We start from the raw sequence: 16,928 nt of genomic DNA on the forward strand, positions 1-16,928 counted from the left end.
AGTTGTTTAATATTATATGGCCATACATAAGCCATAGCTGAATATAGGATTGTAATAATAAATTGTAATTCAAGAATGAGAAGTAGTACCTTAAATGTAAAATTCTTGAAACAAGAATATTTTATTTATGCTTTTAAATAAATAAATAAATAAATGTCTTAAATCCAGACACAATATCATTTAATTATTACATACAGGTAGTACATTTCAAAGATTCAATGTTGCAGATAAAATATTAGAGATAAAAAAAATTGAATAGACATTTCAGTACAAAAATAAATTTACCTCTAAATCTAACAAAACAATTTTCAATATTCCAGTAACTTACATTCACAATAATGAAAGTATGAACAAATTACATGAAAATCATAAATTATTGTTATAAATCTCCATAATTAAATAGTGTTTAAATAGTCATTAATATTTTTTATGATTCGACTATCACGAGTAATCCTTGGTTTACTCCAGAATATCTCTGTTAGTTGGTTGATATTTTGACAATGGTGACACTCAACATGTAAAATACCTCCTAGACCATATCTGGTTTCTTTTTTACAAAACATGAGTGACAATGGTCCAAATGAGCAGTAACGGCATTTTTCCAGCCCCTCAGCTAAAACAGCCAATTCCACAACTCTCCGGCCGTCCTGCCAACTTCGACTCGCTGGTATCGGAATGCTGTTTGTCCCTGGCGTGCTGTTATTTTTCGTAGGAGAAGCCGTATGATGATCATTACTTGCTAGGTTTACGTCGGCATCAATATTTTCATTACCTACATTGCATAAAATGCGATTCATGGCATAAACATCATTTTTATCCGGATCTACGTAACCACCAGCGCTCGGGACAGTGTCACTGTCATTGTTGTTGTTACCGTTAGACTCGGACTCGGTGATACTAACCCTGGTACTCACCACATCAGGGCTTACAAAAGTAACTCTCGCGTCGCTAATTTCATCGGTAATCAATTGTTTACAAGGAGAAGCCACAAATAGCCTTCTTTTCCCAACTTTTTTCAGTTGGTGCGGTTTTTTCCGAGAAGAAAACTTCCCTTTAGCGCATCGAGAGGCCGAAAAAACTTCACGCGACGCCATATTGGAACAGCATAACTGCTTAAGCTTAGGGTGTCCGACTTTCAAGTGTATTCAATATCGTTGACTTTTACGCGCACTTTTACGGCGAATGCCCGCGAACGACCTTAACGCTAGCTTTTAGCTGTATGGATTAATGCTAGCTTACAATTGTGCAGAATAATTCTGCCTAAATACTACAAAGAATATGTTGAAACTATTGGTCACAATGATACTCACTTTAAAAATGATAAGTTTTGATGATAGTTTTCGAAAGTTGAATTACACTGTACTGTATGCTAATATGCCCAAATATTTCTTAGAGTAAATGTAAATCCCTTTTTAGCCCTGACTGAACAGTCTTGGAGCTTATGGATTAGGTTCTGTCCATCTGTTCAGAAGTTCTCTCAGAAGTTCATGGACCAATATTCCCCAAACATGGTACATGGTTAATGCATGATGGTATACATATGTTTTTTTTCTGTTCAGATACAAACAGGGCTGACTGTCGGCCATATTGGATTCAAAAATAACCTAAAAACCTACGTATTATATATGTAGAGCGTAATCTCTAAGTTGTGCTTGCCCATTCTGTTCAATATCGGTGGCAGACTTTTCAGATTTTTCAAAATTGGACGACTGGTGGCCAACTATCGCACAATGCACTATAACTTGGAATTGCGATATATGTTTTGTATTTTGTCAACATAGACATCAGAGATTCACACATGTTAAATTGTCTGGCAGTCAAATTCATTAGTTCACTGTAGAACTGGTACATGGACTTGATCAAAATGGAGCATAGAAATGTTATATATGGAGGAACAAGGGGTTGTGGCATTTTTAGTGCTTGTATCCAATTCATTGGCAACTGCTTGTTTTGTTTTATTTTGAAAAATAATAGAAAGTAATTTAATTTGTATATGACCTTCAGATGGTACAAAGCTTATTCCGATAGAAAAATGTTCTTTTACATAACAATCCAATTAGACGTTAGAAAAAGTCATAAATTCTACTGAATTTAGTATGAAATGTCAGTTGTCATGGATGTTTGCATTTTGTGTAAACAAGTAATTTTCATATGTTGTATGGGGCCCACGTCGAACAAGACATGGTGTGACAACTGTCACTTTAATGATTGCTTAATGTTTATTATAGAACTGATCGTCAAGTACGAGACCTGGCATTTTGTTTAGCCATGTTAAACTACAGTGAGAAGGGCATACGAAAGTTACAAGAAAACTTTGTATGTTTCGGTGATAAACTGGCTGATGAAGAGGTTTATAACTGTTTCCAAAATGTCATTACAAAATCTAAGAAGTTTGCTAAACCTGAAGTAAAGGTAGGTTTATCAGTACATCATTATAAAACTACTGTATTTATTCTATTAGTAGCAAATAAGATTATATAAACAATAAATGTGACTATTGTCTTAATAAGTTACCGTACTTATCCGGGTAAGAGCCCATGCCTGGGCAAACGCCCACCCCCCACTTTTGACACAATAAAGGAGTTGAGGTCATATCTGGGCACACGCCCAGGGGGTCTTTTTCTACACAAAAAAAAAATATTTTCTATTCGTTGACTGTGGTTGTATTAACAGTTGACTTTCTTGAAGTCTGTCGTGATACTTATAAAAATTGTTAATTGCGTAAAACAAGGGGTGAACGCAAAATAGCTGTGACAGCCTTCTGCCTTCAGGGCAGCGCGTTCTGAATCATAACAGTCAGCAAGTCTATAAAAATATATATTAAGCAGAAACGGTAGTTCTCTTTTTGAAATATGTCATGGCCCTAAAAATGGCCGGCCGTTTGGTTTGTGCTTCCTTAGAAACGATTCAGGCAAATCGTATAAGAGAGCCGCAAGTGTCGCACTCGTTCAGCTTTAGCGCCGCCGACAATAAAACCAATGTTGCAATATTGTAGCAACCCGTACCTGGGAGAGTGGTTGAAATCACGTTATCTTGGCTTTATAAAATATTTTGTAGCAGCTTGCGAATCCATAACTGGGTCAGCAATTTTGCAATGTCACGCCGAAGACTGCCAACTTTTTTACCATCTTTCATCACCGTCATGAAAACATTCTTTTGTCGTTGGATAAAAAAAAAACTTCCTATTTCAAGTCCACCGCGATATCCATATAGTGAGACATTCCTACCGCCGGAACTTGCTGAATGATAACTTTCACCGTGATTAATAAGCGTCGAGTCTGATAAAAAAGCAATGTCACGATTTGACCTTTGTGATGAAATACTAGTAGTGATGTCATTCTTAGCCAATCAGTAAAGCAGATGCATAAAGGTCAAAGATGATTGCTAGACTGTAAACAAAAGCATTGTGTGCCATCGCAGCAGAGCGACCCCATTTTTCTTGTCTCTTTATTATGATTAGACATGAATGAAAAGTGCCAAGCTGACGGACTGCGAAATCCGTGGATTAAAAGTGCTAAGTCCAAATTGTGTGGGACGATATCGACGAACTTCAGGAATAAGTTGTAGGGATTTTGTTCGACGGCTACAGTGACGCCGACTTTGACTTTGAGGGTTTTGAGTTTGACGAAGATGGAAATGAACGTACAAATAAAGATCTGAGAAGTTTCTTTTCAAACAGCTATGAATTTTTATAATTTTTAGTCCCCGTTCGGACGTAGTCCGAAAACGGGGACTTATGGTTTGCCCTGTGTGCGTCTGTCCGTCCGTGATCACCTGTATCTCAGACATGCATGGACCGATTAAGTTCAAACTTCACTCATACATCACACATTATATGGGACATATGCACATGCATTTTTTTCATGATCCGATTAACGATAGCCGAATAGCGGCCATTTTAAGGCCGAAAATGCATCAAAATCGCACATTTTCACCATTCCGGACCCGGATCTCAGTTATGCATGGACGGATTTTGTTCAAACTTGGTACATACATTAAACATAATAGGACCTTGATGCACGTCATTTTTTTGGGGGGATCGGGTTTGAAATGGCCGACTTGCGGCCATTTTGTTTTAAAGAATTCAGTTCTGGATTCGTATCTGAGACATGCCTGGATTGATCGAGTTCAAACTTCACACACACAAGGTACATCATGTCACAAATATGTATGTGCATTTGTTTCATGATCTCATTAACGATAACCAAATGGCGGCCACTTTAAGGCCGAAAATGCATTGAAATCGCACATTTTCACCATTCCGGACCTGGATCTCAGTTATGCATGGACGGATTTTGTTCAAATTTGGTACATACATTAAACATAATAGGACCTTCATGCACCTCATTTTTTTTTTCGGATCAAGTTCGAAATGGCCGACTGGTGGCCATTTTGTTTTTAAAAAATCAGTTCTTGATCCATATCTAAGACATGCCTGGATTGATCGAGTTCAAACTTCACACACACATGGTACATCATGTCACAAATAGATATGTGCATTTGTTTCATGATCCGCTTAACAATAGCTGAATGATGGCCATTTTAAGGCCGAAAATGCATCAAAATCACGTATTTTCACAATTCCGGAACCGGATCTCAGTCATGCATGGATGGATTTTGTTCAGATTTAGTACAATCTGTTGTACATATGCAGGTGCATTTCGGATCAGACCACGGAAAGTGGTCTGCAATTTCGGTCATGATCTGCTTTGAATGTATATGTCACTCAAATATGAACGAAACGGGGACGTGTCATTGACAATGACTTGTTACTGTGTAAATTTGTAAATTATTATTGTTCTTGTATGACGGTTGATGCATAATTTGTCGAGACCGGAAATCATTTCACGCAGTTTAACCCCTGACATTTTAATTCATTTTTAGTTCACGCGTATTGGGCGTGTTTGTCGGCGGGAAAATCCTAATTCAAATGATTCCTCACTGTCGATTTTTATTATTTCTGGTTCATTTGTCACATTATAAGCAATACATTATTTTTGTTCTACTTCTAGTGTTGCATATTGTTCATTTATTTCCGGTGCATGTTTTCATTTGCCGTTCTATTCCCTGCGGCAGTTCGATCGAACTGCGTGTTGTCAATTTTCACGAATTTTCGTTTTTTTTGCCGGGGATCTCCTGGCAAACGCCCACCCCTTCTTTTTGGCAATTTTCCATGTTCAAGACCCTGGGCTTATACCCGGATAAATACGGTATAATGATCTAACATATACAATAAATTCATTTTTTGGTATATGTGTGGTTCTAATGGAACAAATACAGTAACATATTTATAAACATAGCAAGTAGTCCCAGTGTGAAAGTGTACAAATGTTTATCCTAATCATAAATATGACTACTTTTTACTTCAAAATGAAACATTCTTGGATACTGTGTTGTTGTCATGACTACTATTTTGCTGCATTTCCCAGTGCATGTATTGTACTTTCATAAAATATAAAACACCATTATTATTTCCATATTTCTAATTAAATTTCAATTATTGTAGCTTATATACATTTATCAGATAAAAAGTAAAATATTATAGGAATAATAATAGTAATAACACATCAATCAATCCATGCATCTACTCCAACCATGCATTAACCAATCCTTTTTTATAGGTCATAGTGGATGAACTTGAAGCTAAATTATTGGAATGCCACACCAAAGGAATGAGTGATGACCAGACAACACAAAAAGCACTTCAAGTTAGAAATAAAAAAACTCCAGGTAAGATTTATTACGTGATATACATAAAGATATTGTGTGTCATCAAACATTTCACTGGGTGCTTAAGACAGGTAGTCACAGAGACTCTCAAGAAATTCCTTCCTTTCCAATGCCATCAATTAATTAAATAAAATGCTAATGGCTGTGATTTTTAATTTTTTTTTTAATATAACCATGTAAAAATGACCACATATTGTTTTAGACACAATTGCATGGACTACACACAAGATCAATATCACATAAAATGTGATGTAAAAACTAACATTCTAGTACCGGTAGTCGCCATTGTTGAAATTGGTCACATGATGGAAACAGTAGAAAATGTTAACACACATCTCAAACACATCTCTGAATTATGCTTGTGACATATTTTTGATATAAATCATGTTAAAAAAATTGATATTTAATTTAGCTAGCTGCCAATATAAGTGTTCCATTATATACAATGAGAAGTTCTCTCCCATAATGCATTGCACATATGTGCAGTAACATGCTCAGTAGTAGAGCATTTAAATAGTACTCGAATTGCCTTAAGGTGGTCAGTGTTGAGAGAGAACTGTGTAAAAATGTTCTTTCTGTTTGGTATTCAAACCGATGCAAAGCTGATATGAAGTGACACAGGCACACAGTGATTTAACACAATAACAAATTGTACATTAATCTTGAAAAATTGTAGTTATAAAATATATGATTTGAAAAATTAAAATAATTATGAAATTCAAATTCAAACAAAATAAGTGTAAAAACAAAAGAAATCAGATGCCACAAATAGAATAATTTTATTTTGTTCTTGAAAACAATAGTCTGCAAGATAACTTGATTTGGGGGGAAAACCATTTTGACTTTTGATCCCTACAAAATCAGTTCTGTTAGAGGACACACTGATTGAAAACCCAGGAAGAATTTGAACTTGTGACTTATCACTCATAGAAAGACTTAACAATGTACTCTCACCCCTCACCCTAACTAACTGTAACCCTCCAGCCCCAGCCCCCCAATTCAGCTGTATATGGGCCTCTAGATAACTATAAATGTTCTCAAGAATGGGCATATACAATTAATTTGAGGAGGCAATAGAGGGTAAAGGTCAGGTTAAAGTCAGGATTAGAGGTAGGGATACATTGGAAAGTCTTCCTTAATCCTGAGTGTATCATAGCAACCACTGTTACCACTACCACTGACTAGTATACCCATATTATTGTTTTCAGGCAAAAGTCTAAAAGGAAAAACTCCAGCTAGACGACGAGTGCGATCAGGGAAAGATGTTGACAGTGATGACGAGTACAACCCGGGTACGAAAGGAATGAGAAGAAGTACTCGAAAACCATCTGGAGATAAAACAAAGAAAAAAATATTGTCATTTTCAGATGAAGATGATAGCGATCTTGATTTATTCGATGTACAGGAAGTGGAGGAGGAGGGAAAAAAGTCAAATGAAATAGATAAAAAATTAAAAGGTAAACGATCATGAAAGATGTACAATAACAATCACAACACATGCAATGTTTTTGATTTTTCATCTAATAAATAATGTTGTGTTTCCTGCAAACAAAACATTTTTCGTGCATGATAAATCTTGATAAAGCCTGATTTGGTCAAGAATTGGAGTATCTTTAGTCAACTTTCACAAAATAAATCTCCATTTTTTTCAATTTTTTTTTAAACATTTTGATCATGATAAAAATAAGAATATTTCTATTTGCAAAAATCTTTCAAAGTGTAAGTGATACTTATTTTAACCGACATATTTATATCAAACAAAATAACTTTTCTGAAGACGACAAAAATGATTGACCTTTTAAAAAATTAACACTCTCTAGCAATGAAGTACATGGTGCAGATGTCACAAATCTTTCACAAACATGACAACTATATATAAAACATTGCTCACACTGAACGGCCTTCCTTACACACATGTGTGTAATTAAAGCACATTGTTGTTAGAGGAATGATTTAATTTTACTTTGTTATATATTTCCTCTGTATTTCAGCTCTGAATGATAGTTTGAACAGTGCTGAAGAAAATAACGATCCTAACCTGGAACCTTCACCGTCATCAAGGCGTACAAGCAAGAGGAGGTTGTTACCGACAGGGAGATCACGTACAAGATCGGGTGTCAACAGCTAGTTGTTACTTTAATACACAGTAAATTTCAATATGCCACTATATCACAAGCTTAAAGGTTCATGTATGCTGGCTGCAATGCAATCCTAACTGTATTGTGTGCTCTCCATTGAAATCCTAAATGTATATGTCTTCAATTTTTAATCTTGAAAAAGACAATATCACAAATAAACCCAAAATTCAAATTGTTATTCTGAATCATAAAACATACCTTACTTTGATTCTTATACATATTTATGTAAGTGTATGCACTACTAACAGAGCAAATACGATAATATAACAAAAAACAATTACAAAACAATGAATGTTGTAAAAATCCAGATATGCCAGCACTGGCATTCAGTGTGTTCAATTCATTAATCAAATTTTACTAAATAATATAATCAACTTTGTACTTGTGTTACTTTCATTGTGTGGAATATTGTGTTTTTTTAAATGAAATTTGGTATTGTGTTTTTTACTCTATTGCCTATCTGCCATTAAAGTATCACTGTGAGCTCTCACATGTAGCTTTATTGGGATTATTATTTGAATAGTTGATAATCTGATGTTGTGGGATTCTGTCTTGTTTGCAATTACTGTGGGCAGCAGTAATTAGAAACAAATTTGTTGTAAATTCATGAGTTTTGCAAGAAAAAGTGTCAGCAAAATAAATTTAAAACAAAGAACCAAATTAGAAACCAAAACAATCCCTGACATTCAGTTTTACGATTTTGTCAAATTCAGATCATCAAATATACCTAACTCCCAATAAAGCTTGGTGATTGCTCCCAGAGTGCAACTTTAGACACAAGGCTATTTTTGACACGAACCATATTAATAATTTAAACAGTTTAGATTGCAATCCATAGGTTTTAAATCAATCATGTTTTTTTGAGATTTTGATAAAACTGCCATTGTTATTTTAAACTCACTGTATATATAAAATGGATGACCATAGTTGGTCACACAAATGAAAACTATCAAATATTTCTCACGAGCACTGTAAACTATTGAATTTCAGACTCCAGTGATTTTACGTTTTTGAATATCTTCACTGGACAAAATTTGTGAAAGTTACTGTGATTTCATTGTTCAAACGGCTGTGCTGCCATATTCACCAGATTTGTGGGGACATTACACATTTCATAATACTGCCAATACTGTGACAGAATTTTTCTTGGGGGAGGGGGGGCACCTTTCCTGTAAGTTGTGCTTTCCAACTTAAACAAACAAATGTGACAGATTTTATTGTTTGTATGACTGTAGTTAGTAACTAAATCTTCATTACAGACAGCTACAGACACTGATGCTGCGAATGACCCTCTTGCCCATCTACATTACCGAATTGCTAGATTTACAGTAAAGTTGTACACATTATCGTCATGGAATTCTGAGGATATATAATTTAGATACTATGGGGGCAGCATATTAGTTTTTAATAATGTGAATTAGAATATTACCAACTTACTCAATAAACTCAGTAAATATTGAAAAGATTTAAATTGTCTGTATTTTTCTGGTTGAATTGACATGATCAGAAATCATCAGGGTATAATAACTCCCACAACTGAAGCAGACATGGGTTGCTGGACGATTGTTGACAATTTAAAAAAATATTTAGAAATACCTGAAGCTTATTGGAAAGTTACATAGAAAGTACCAGTGATTGGTTTGACAGTCAAAAAACTTGGTTGGAAATTTGTAACGGTTGCCTGGAAAGTTGTAAAATTTAATAAGTCTGTTAGAAAGTCATAAAAGTTTCATTGCAAAAATGTTGGTTGTAAAGTCGTAGGAGTTGAATGTTGAAAAATCTGTTGTAAATATTGTAAAGTTGGTTGGAAGTCTGAAAAAGTGAATGGAAGCTTTAAATAGTCGTCGCACCACTTGTGCGATATATTGGTCTCGTATAAACAAAAACAAAGATGTTGATTTTGACTGAGACGTTACGTTTGATTATGTAATTTTTAGGTGGTTGGAAGGTATTTAGGAGTAATTCGTGCCCAGGTCAAATCTCATACTTGTGCTTTCCATTCAAAGAGCGCATTGGATTGTGGGAAAAACCAACACAAATGTCGCACATGCGCATCGACCACCGCCCTTTAATATTTAGGTAGAAATGTAGTCATAAAACTGGAATGGTAAGCTGTGTATGTTGTTTTAATAGTCTTATACGTCAGTTGGAAAACAGAAAATATTGATTGAAAAGTCCTAATTATTGCCTGGAAATTAAAAGAAAGAATTGAAGGAAAGTTTAGAAAGTACCATAGTGGAGAAATTTGGGTGGAATGTGGGAAAAAGGTTGGTAGGAAAGACGGTTAGAAAAACGGAAAGGTTTTTAGAAAGTCGTAAAAGTTGGTTTGAAAGTGCTAAAATGTGCCTGAAACGGAAACGGTTATGTCTGAAAATAGACTACAGAATAAGTGACACGTGATGACAAATGTATGTATCACAAACGTGTCCTGCCATGCATATCTGAGTCAGGTTTGTTTCCACTCGTAACTCTGTCGTTCATCTACACATATAAATGTTACATAACATTCTTGTACAGTAATGTGTATGCCAGGTAACACCTGCACTGAAATGGTTCAGGGATTTCTAGAAAACTCGTATTGTGCCATAATTCAGTACGTGTTACAATTTTATAAATAAATGCTAATAAGAAGGAATGCATTTCAATTAGCCAAGGGTTCCTTATCCATAACTCTAATCCTAAACTTGCCCCTTGCCCCCCATTTTAATAATTTTAATTGTATATACCCTTTCAGGTAACTATAGAGAGAGGTTGAAATGTTAGGGGTGATGTAGGGGCTCAATAAACTTTATTTTATTGCCCACGATGATTATACGAATCTGACAATGGCGCCTCTAATATACATTTCAATAAAATACCATTCTACGATTGCCAGGTGAAAACAAGCAGTGACTGACCGAGGCCATTGTTATTTGTTTTTGATCTATTTAAATTCCAAACATAACAGTATATGAATATATATTAAGTATGAAATATAATATATATATATATATATATATATATATATATATATATATATATATATATATATATATATATATATATATATATATAGCGGTGATGGTGTGTATGTGTTTACACAATCTCATAAAATACGAACAAACACGAATATTTATTGTGAATATGACGCACTCGATAAACATACGGTACAGTTTACATGGCCACATAAACCGATGTGCAACAGCTGGTTCTAGTAGTCTCGCATGCAGTGTGGCTCAGTGACAACGCCCACAGTCAACGTACTCACTGGATGACGTAATTATCAGCGCGTGACACAGCTACTGTAGACGATGGGTGAAAGACACATCCACCTTTGAACACAGACATTAACAGGTACGTAATGGGCATACTACATTGCAACCCAGTACACACCTCTCCGGACAATAGCGGTTGTTGGCATACTTCGCTGTGTATGCACACATACTTATAACTCTTTCTGTGCGTACGTGGCAGTTCATTGTCACAGACCGCATTCTCACATCCATTCTCTTATAACATGCCATTTTCACGTGTTTTGATAATTATAATTTTGGCAATTATTTTGTCCTGTTGTGACTAATTTCCCCCATTCTGTCGTGTATTATGGGCTTAATCACAGCCCCTCTATAGAGGAACTGTGGCTTAATGTTGTTACTGGGGAAGGAGTGTTACCATAGAAACGAGATGGCTAGACTATTACATAATAGAATCAGCTCTTACTACCAATAATTACATCGTATCGGCAACAAAGTTACAGCCTGCAAACGTTTTATTTTAGCGGTCATACATTCTAACTTTCAACTGTTTCCCACATGTTATGTTTTTCAAATTGCAGTGCATCGTTTTCACACAATAATTTTAAATTGCATGGTCAACTATCGACATCAAAAACCTATCAACGAGCGCAGTGAGTAATGACGTCATTTGAAAACTGTTCCAATGGTATTCCATCGGCCAATAGAAACCAATGAAGGGAATGTGATTGCTGTATCAGACATCGACTGCTTGGTGTAGTGTTTGGCATATTGGTTTAGGATTTTGGAGGTCCGACACATAATTGGACTATTTGCCTTGTGTCGTTCATTATTCGTGTATGCTTTCCATTCGCCCAAATCAAAACAAACGTACTATGGGTATTATTTTATAGAATACGGTAGTCCAACAGTCATGAAAGTGAATAAATGCATTCCCCATACATTATCGCAGTTTCGCGTGATAACAAGTTTTACGGTTCTGATACTTTCATACAAATCTCAGTAGTCTGATTGGTCCATGCAAGCTGAACTTTTGACATCATGACTGATAATTGGAAAATTGTTTCACTTACAACCTTAAATATATCGACGACTCAAAAATCGTACTTAATCGCATGAGAATAAATTAACTGTAAGTAATGTTCATAGAACAGCAATAGTGTATGCAAATAAAATTAAACGAGAGTAGCTCACTAGCTGAATAAATTTCTGTTTTTACATTTTTTAAATACGTTTTTTAAATCAAATATTGTTAGGTCACTCACGGAATTTTCACTTTTTTTCGTCCATCAGCGTAGACAAGAAGAAGTGGGTACTGAATCCGAATACTAAACTGAAAATCAAGCTTTATAGTATCCAAGATGGCCATTGTATTATTACGTCTCCCAAAATTCTATTTGTTTGTTAAAATTTATCTCGAGTATTACTGCGAACATTAAAATGTGCAAACACGTCATTATCGACAAATATTTTTATGACAGATCAGAATGTTCAACATAAATGTCACCATACATCAAGGAAAGTTTCACTTGAACAAATAAGTTAAGCAATAACTGGTAAATTTATTTTGAACCCTTAATCACAAAATGCAGGGATAATATAACAGATCGGTGAGGCAGCACATCGATTAGAACTACGTGAATGTATGCTACTATTTAATAAGTGTGGCGTAAACAATTAATTCAATGGCGACATGATGTAAATTCCGACAGATTTGTCTGATCCAAATAATCCCGTAATTCCATTCATTTTTAACTAGTATATTTTATTCGAGATTTTGATTTTCCAGCAAGAAATTATTGGTAAAATATGACATCACCTCTGTCGCAGAAAGGAAAGAATTTCACCAATAACTTGGGAAATACTAATGCGAATTAGTTAACATTTTCTGTTTGCATATTACTCGTGTAATTTAATAATTATGGAAATGAAAATTGTTTTGGTTGTTAAAAATCGAATGACACTTTTTCGGTCAACAGGTTATATATAACCTGATCTACTCTCATCGTTAAATTGTATCAAATATACGAAAATTGAGCATTGGTAGAAAAATGTTAAAATTAATATTTTAGTTATATTTTGTTATGACAACCATATATGGTTGGAACTGGTATGCTAACATGTTCTAAATTTTCAATCAATCTGTTATTCTTTAGAAGTTATAGATGAAATTATTTTCTCGATTTTTCACAACTTTACCAATCAACTCTTTAGATTAGATAATCAAGGTAATGGACTACATATACTGATAAAAAGGTTTAATATGTAAGTAATGAAAAGTAACGGTTATATAAAAAAAAAATGTAAATTGTCTCTCCTGCATTAATGGAACTGATTCATCTGGGAGCGTTGTGTTGCCACCCTGGACTTGCCCTTTACTACTTCCACTTAGCGCGCCAGGATAGGTAAATTGCGCCCTCTATCGTATATAATGGATATTAATGCATTCATTGAAAATAATAAGCATTGAACTACATTTGTATTGTTAAACATAAAGAACGAATCTGCAATCTGGAATTTATGTATGAACAAAAAAATAAAACTGGCTTATTAAGTAAAACAGTACTTTTCTTTATCCAGCTTTTGAACGCAAAACTAATTTCTAATATTTAACGATTCACTCTAGGTAAACGTCTTGGTGACGTGACCGTTTCATTGTTCTAAGAAGACGCACTGACGACCATAGCTGTTATCTGTACCTGTTGAAAACATGTACAAAATACATACATGCATATACGACGATGATTGATGAAAGCGAATTTGTGTACGAATCATTGGATGACAATCTACGTAGCCATGGTAACATCCAATCAATGACAACCCGAGAGTTCCCGCGCATGAGAATGAACATGACAGACGACGAGTCGTGCCGAAAGAAAACGGACTGCTTAGGAACTGTTGCTATGGCATGCATCGTTATTGGTGTACTGGGGGTTCTCGTTGGTTATTTAGTTCCTCGTCATACAAGTGCTAATCCAAACACAACGCCAGCTAGAGTTTATGAAAAATTAGATAACTATTACGCCAATTTAGGAAAAGGGGCAAACATTAGTATAATGGTTGGATTGTGTTTTTTGACAACTGGGGGCGTTCTTATGTCTGGGCTTCTTTTCTGGTCAACGTGGCAAGTACATCGACAAAGAAGCGATAGTAGGCACGGTAGTAGGCACGGTAGTAGGCACGGTGGTGGGCATGTATCACAGGAAACGCAAGCCGATAGGACGAGACTAATGGAAGCTGATGACAGCGAAATGCATTATGGGAGTACACAGAATGATGCACCATAAAATACGATGTACGATTACAATGAGCGTGTTCAATACACAAATATGTAGAATACAATTCTCGCGTAGTAATACATGTACATGTATTGTATGTGAAAGGGAATATTTTTAGTTAAGTTTATACATTTCCAATTTATCTTAAAATTACTTTATAATATACTATTTATTTCACGTTTTTGCAGGTTCCTGCAACTCATTATCAACCTGTTATATAAAGATATTATTTATAGAAAGAGTAAAGCAAAACTACCCCAGCTGTCTCTGTCTGTTTTCTCCGCTTCGCTACCGAAATAGGCTCCAGAACATTTGCTATACGATTCATGTTCCACCAACTGTAATTTTGAAAAACACCCAATCATGTAAGACGTGTCAGTACTAAAGGATACCAATTGAACATTTCACAACTTGCGAGTCATTTAAACGCCAAAATTATCCAAAATCATGTAGTTGTTTGCAATTGTTGTAATCCCGATCGCTATTCATGTTACATTTCCGAAGTCTCAGCAAATCAATGTACAATTAATGTAGCTGTGTTGAGATTATGTCAGTGGACAGACGAAACAAGTTTGAAACCGGAGTCTCTTTCGTTGTTTGAATGGAATAAAATGCCATTCACTAGCACCTTTATGAGAAAGTTTTCAGACGCTTTCTACGTACGTTTGTCGATTTAGTATACTAACAAATTAGGCTTGATGACTGTCGACAGTCTATTTTATAGGCGATAGGATTATTTCTGGTCGGGAAATGAATGGATTTAGAATTGTGCCAAATCAATTTTAAATAGTTGAATAATGTCGAAATCTTATAAATTTGAACGGGGAATAAAGTTTCACTACACACTGCCCTACTGGACATGCCCTGATCTAATTCAACCCATCCTCAGCATTTGAGATCGATTCAATTCGATTTGAAAAAGTGCGCGTGGCTCAAAGTCTACAAGTGAATAGCTTTTTTTATCAAGACGATTTAAAGGTTCAAAATGTTCAAAAGTCTGTGCAATAGTTGCCGTCTCCGTCCAGTTAGTCCCGACACTTTTATCAAGTGAGGTAAAGGTAGTAAATATGGCGGAATTCTGGATGGACGTAGGCCGGTTCGTCGAAATGGTAAGGATTGTAGCGTTAATGCTTACTCTAACAGATACTGAAATAATCACACTGTGGACACTGTAGATGGCTGATAAATTAACCGCTCTACCCATGGTCTCGTCCTGTACTGCAATGTTTTGTTAAAATTACGCGTTTTGTGATAATTTCGGAACAGTTTGAAAAATGTATGCTGTAAAGTACTTTGTACTTTGTTGTACAGACTAGTGTGACGATATAGTATTTTCCCTGGAACTAGTCCACAGACTCAGGAACTTGTGGAACAATTAATCCGTAGACTCGAGAATACGTAAGATAAATTTAATCAACACATCCAAATATCAGATCACATGATCTATACTAGAATGATTTGTTTGTTCAAACAGTAATTAATTTTCAGCTGTCTAGGCGATGTACACATGTTGTGTTCAGCTGTCTAGGCGATATACACATGTTGTGTTCAGCTGTCTAGGCGATGTACACATGTTGTGTTCAGCTGTCTAGGCGATATACACATGTTGTTTTCAGCTGTCTAGGCGATATGCACATGTTGTGTTCAGCTGTCTAGGCGATGTACACATGTTGTGTTCAGCTGTCTAGGCGATATACACATGTTGTTTTCAGCTGTCTAGGCGATAGACACATGTTGTGTTCAGCTGTCTAGGCAATGTGCACATGTTGTTTTCAGCTGTCTAGGCGATGTACACATGTTGTTTTCAGCTGTCTTGGCGATGCACAAATGTTGTTTTCAGCTGTCTAGGCGATGTGCACATGTTGTTTACAGCTGTCTAGGCGATGTGCACATGTTGTTTTCAGCTGTCTGGGCGATATGCACATGTTGTTTTCAGCTGTCTAGGCGATGCACACATGTGTTCAGCTGTCTAGGCGATGTACACATATTGTTTTCAGCTGTCGAGGCGATGTGCATATGTTGTTCTCAGCTGTCTAGGCGATGCACACATGTTGTGTTCAGCTGTCCAGGCGATGTACACATGTTGCTTTCAGCTGTCTAGGCGATGTGCACATGTTGTTTTCAGCTGTCTGGGCGATGTGCACAAGTTGTTTTCAGCTTTCTAGGCGATATGCACATGTTGTTTTCAGCTGTCTAGGCGATGCACACATGTTGTGTTAAGCTGTCTAGGCGATGTACACATGTTGTTTTCAGCTGTCTAGGCGATGTGCACATGTTGTTTTCAGCTGTCTAGGCGATGTGCACATGTTGTTTTCAGCTGTCTAGGCGATGTACACATGTTGTTTTCAGCTGTCTTGGCGATGCACACATGTTGTGTTCAGCTGTCTAGGCGATGTACACATGTTGTGTTCAGCTGTCTAGGCGATGTACACATGTTGTTTTCAGCTGTCTGGGCGATGTACACATGTTGTTTTCTGCCGTCTAGGCGATGTGCACATGTTGTTTTCAGCTGTCTAGGCGATGTACACAAATGTTGTGTTCAGTTGTCT

General features: G+C 35.9%; 2 protein-coding genes across 2 annotated transcripts in view; both read left to right on the top strand.

Annotated features, from left to right (window-relative positions):
* The window catches only part of LOC100375167 (condensin complex subunit 1-like), a 46,832-nt gene extending 37,499 nt beyond the window's left edge, over positions 1-9,333 (top strand). Inside the window, exons 30-33 of the mRNA XM_085490787.1 lie at positions 2,229-2,412; positions 5,622-5,730; positions 6,939-7,187; positions 7,722-9,333. Of these exons, the coding sequence (XP_085346913.1) occupies positions 2,229-2,412; positions 5,622-5,730; positions 6,939-7,187; positions 7,722-7,858 (679 nt within the window). The 3' untranslated portion in view covers positions 7,859-9,333. The remainder of the gene's footprint in view (positions 1-2,228; positions 2,413-5,621; positions 5,731-6,938; positions 7,188-7,721) is intronic.
* Positions 9,334-11,076: 1,743 nt separating this feature from the next.
* LOC144349557 (transmembrane protein 74-like) lies at positions 11,077-14,639 on the top strand. The gene is made up of 2 exons (XM_078008095.2): positions 11,077-11,201; positions 13,728-14,639. The coding sequence occupies exon 2, from the start codon at positions 13,843-13,845 to the stop codon at positions 14,386-14,388; it is 546 nt and encodes a 181-aa protein (XP_077864221.1). The 5' UTR covers positions 11,077-11,201; positions 13,728-13,842; the 3' UTR covers positions 14,389-14,639.
* The last annotated feature ends 2,289 nt before the right edge of the window (positions 14,640-16,928 follow it).

This window comes from Saccoglossus kowalevskii, chromosome 15 (assembly GCF_978046115.1).
Source record: "Saccoglossus kowalevskii chromosome 15, keSacKowa6.1, whole genome shotgun sequence".
NCBI classification, from domain to species: domain Eukaryota; kingdom Metazoa; phylum Hemichordata; class Enteropneusta; family Harrimaniidae; genus Saccoglossus; species Saccoglossus kowalevskii.

Excerpts from the sequence above, each read along its gene's own strand:
- LOC144349557 (XM_078008095.2), top strand. The coding sequence starts at position 13,843 with ATGATTGATGAAAGCGAATTTGTGTACGAATCATTGGATGACAATCTA.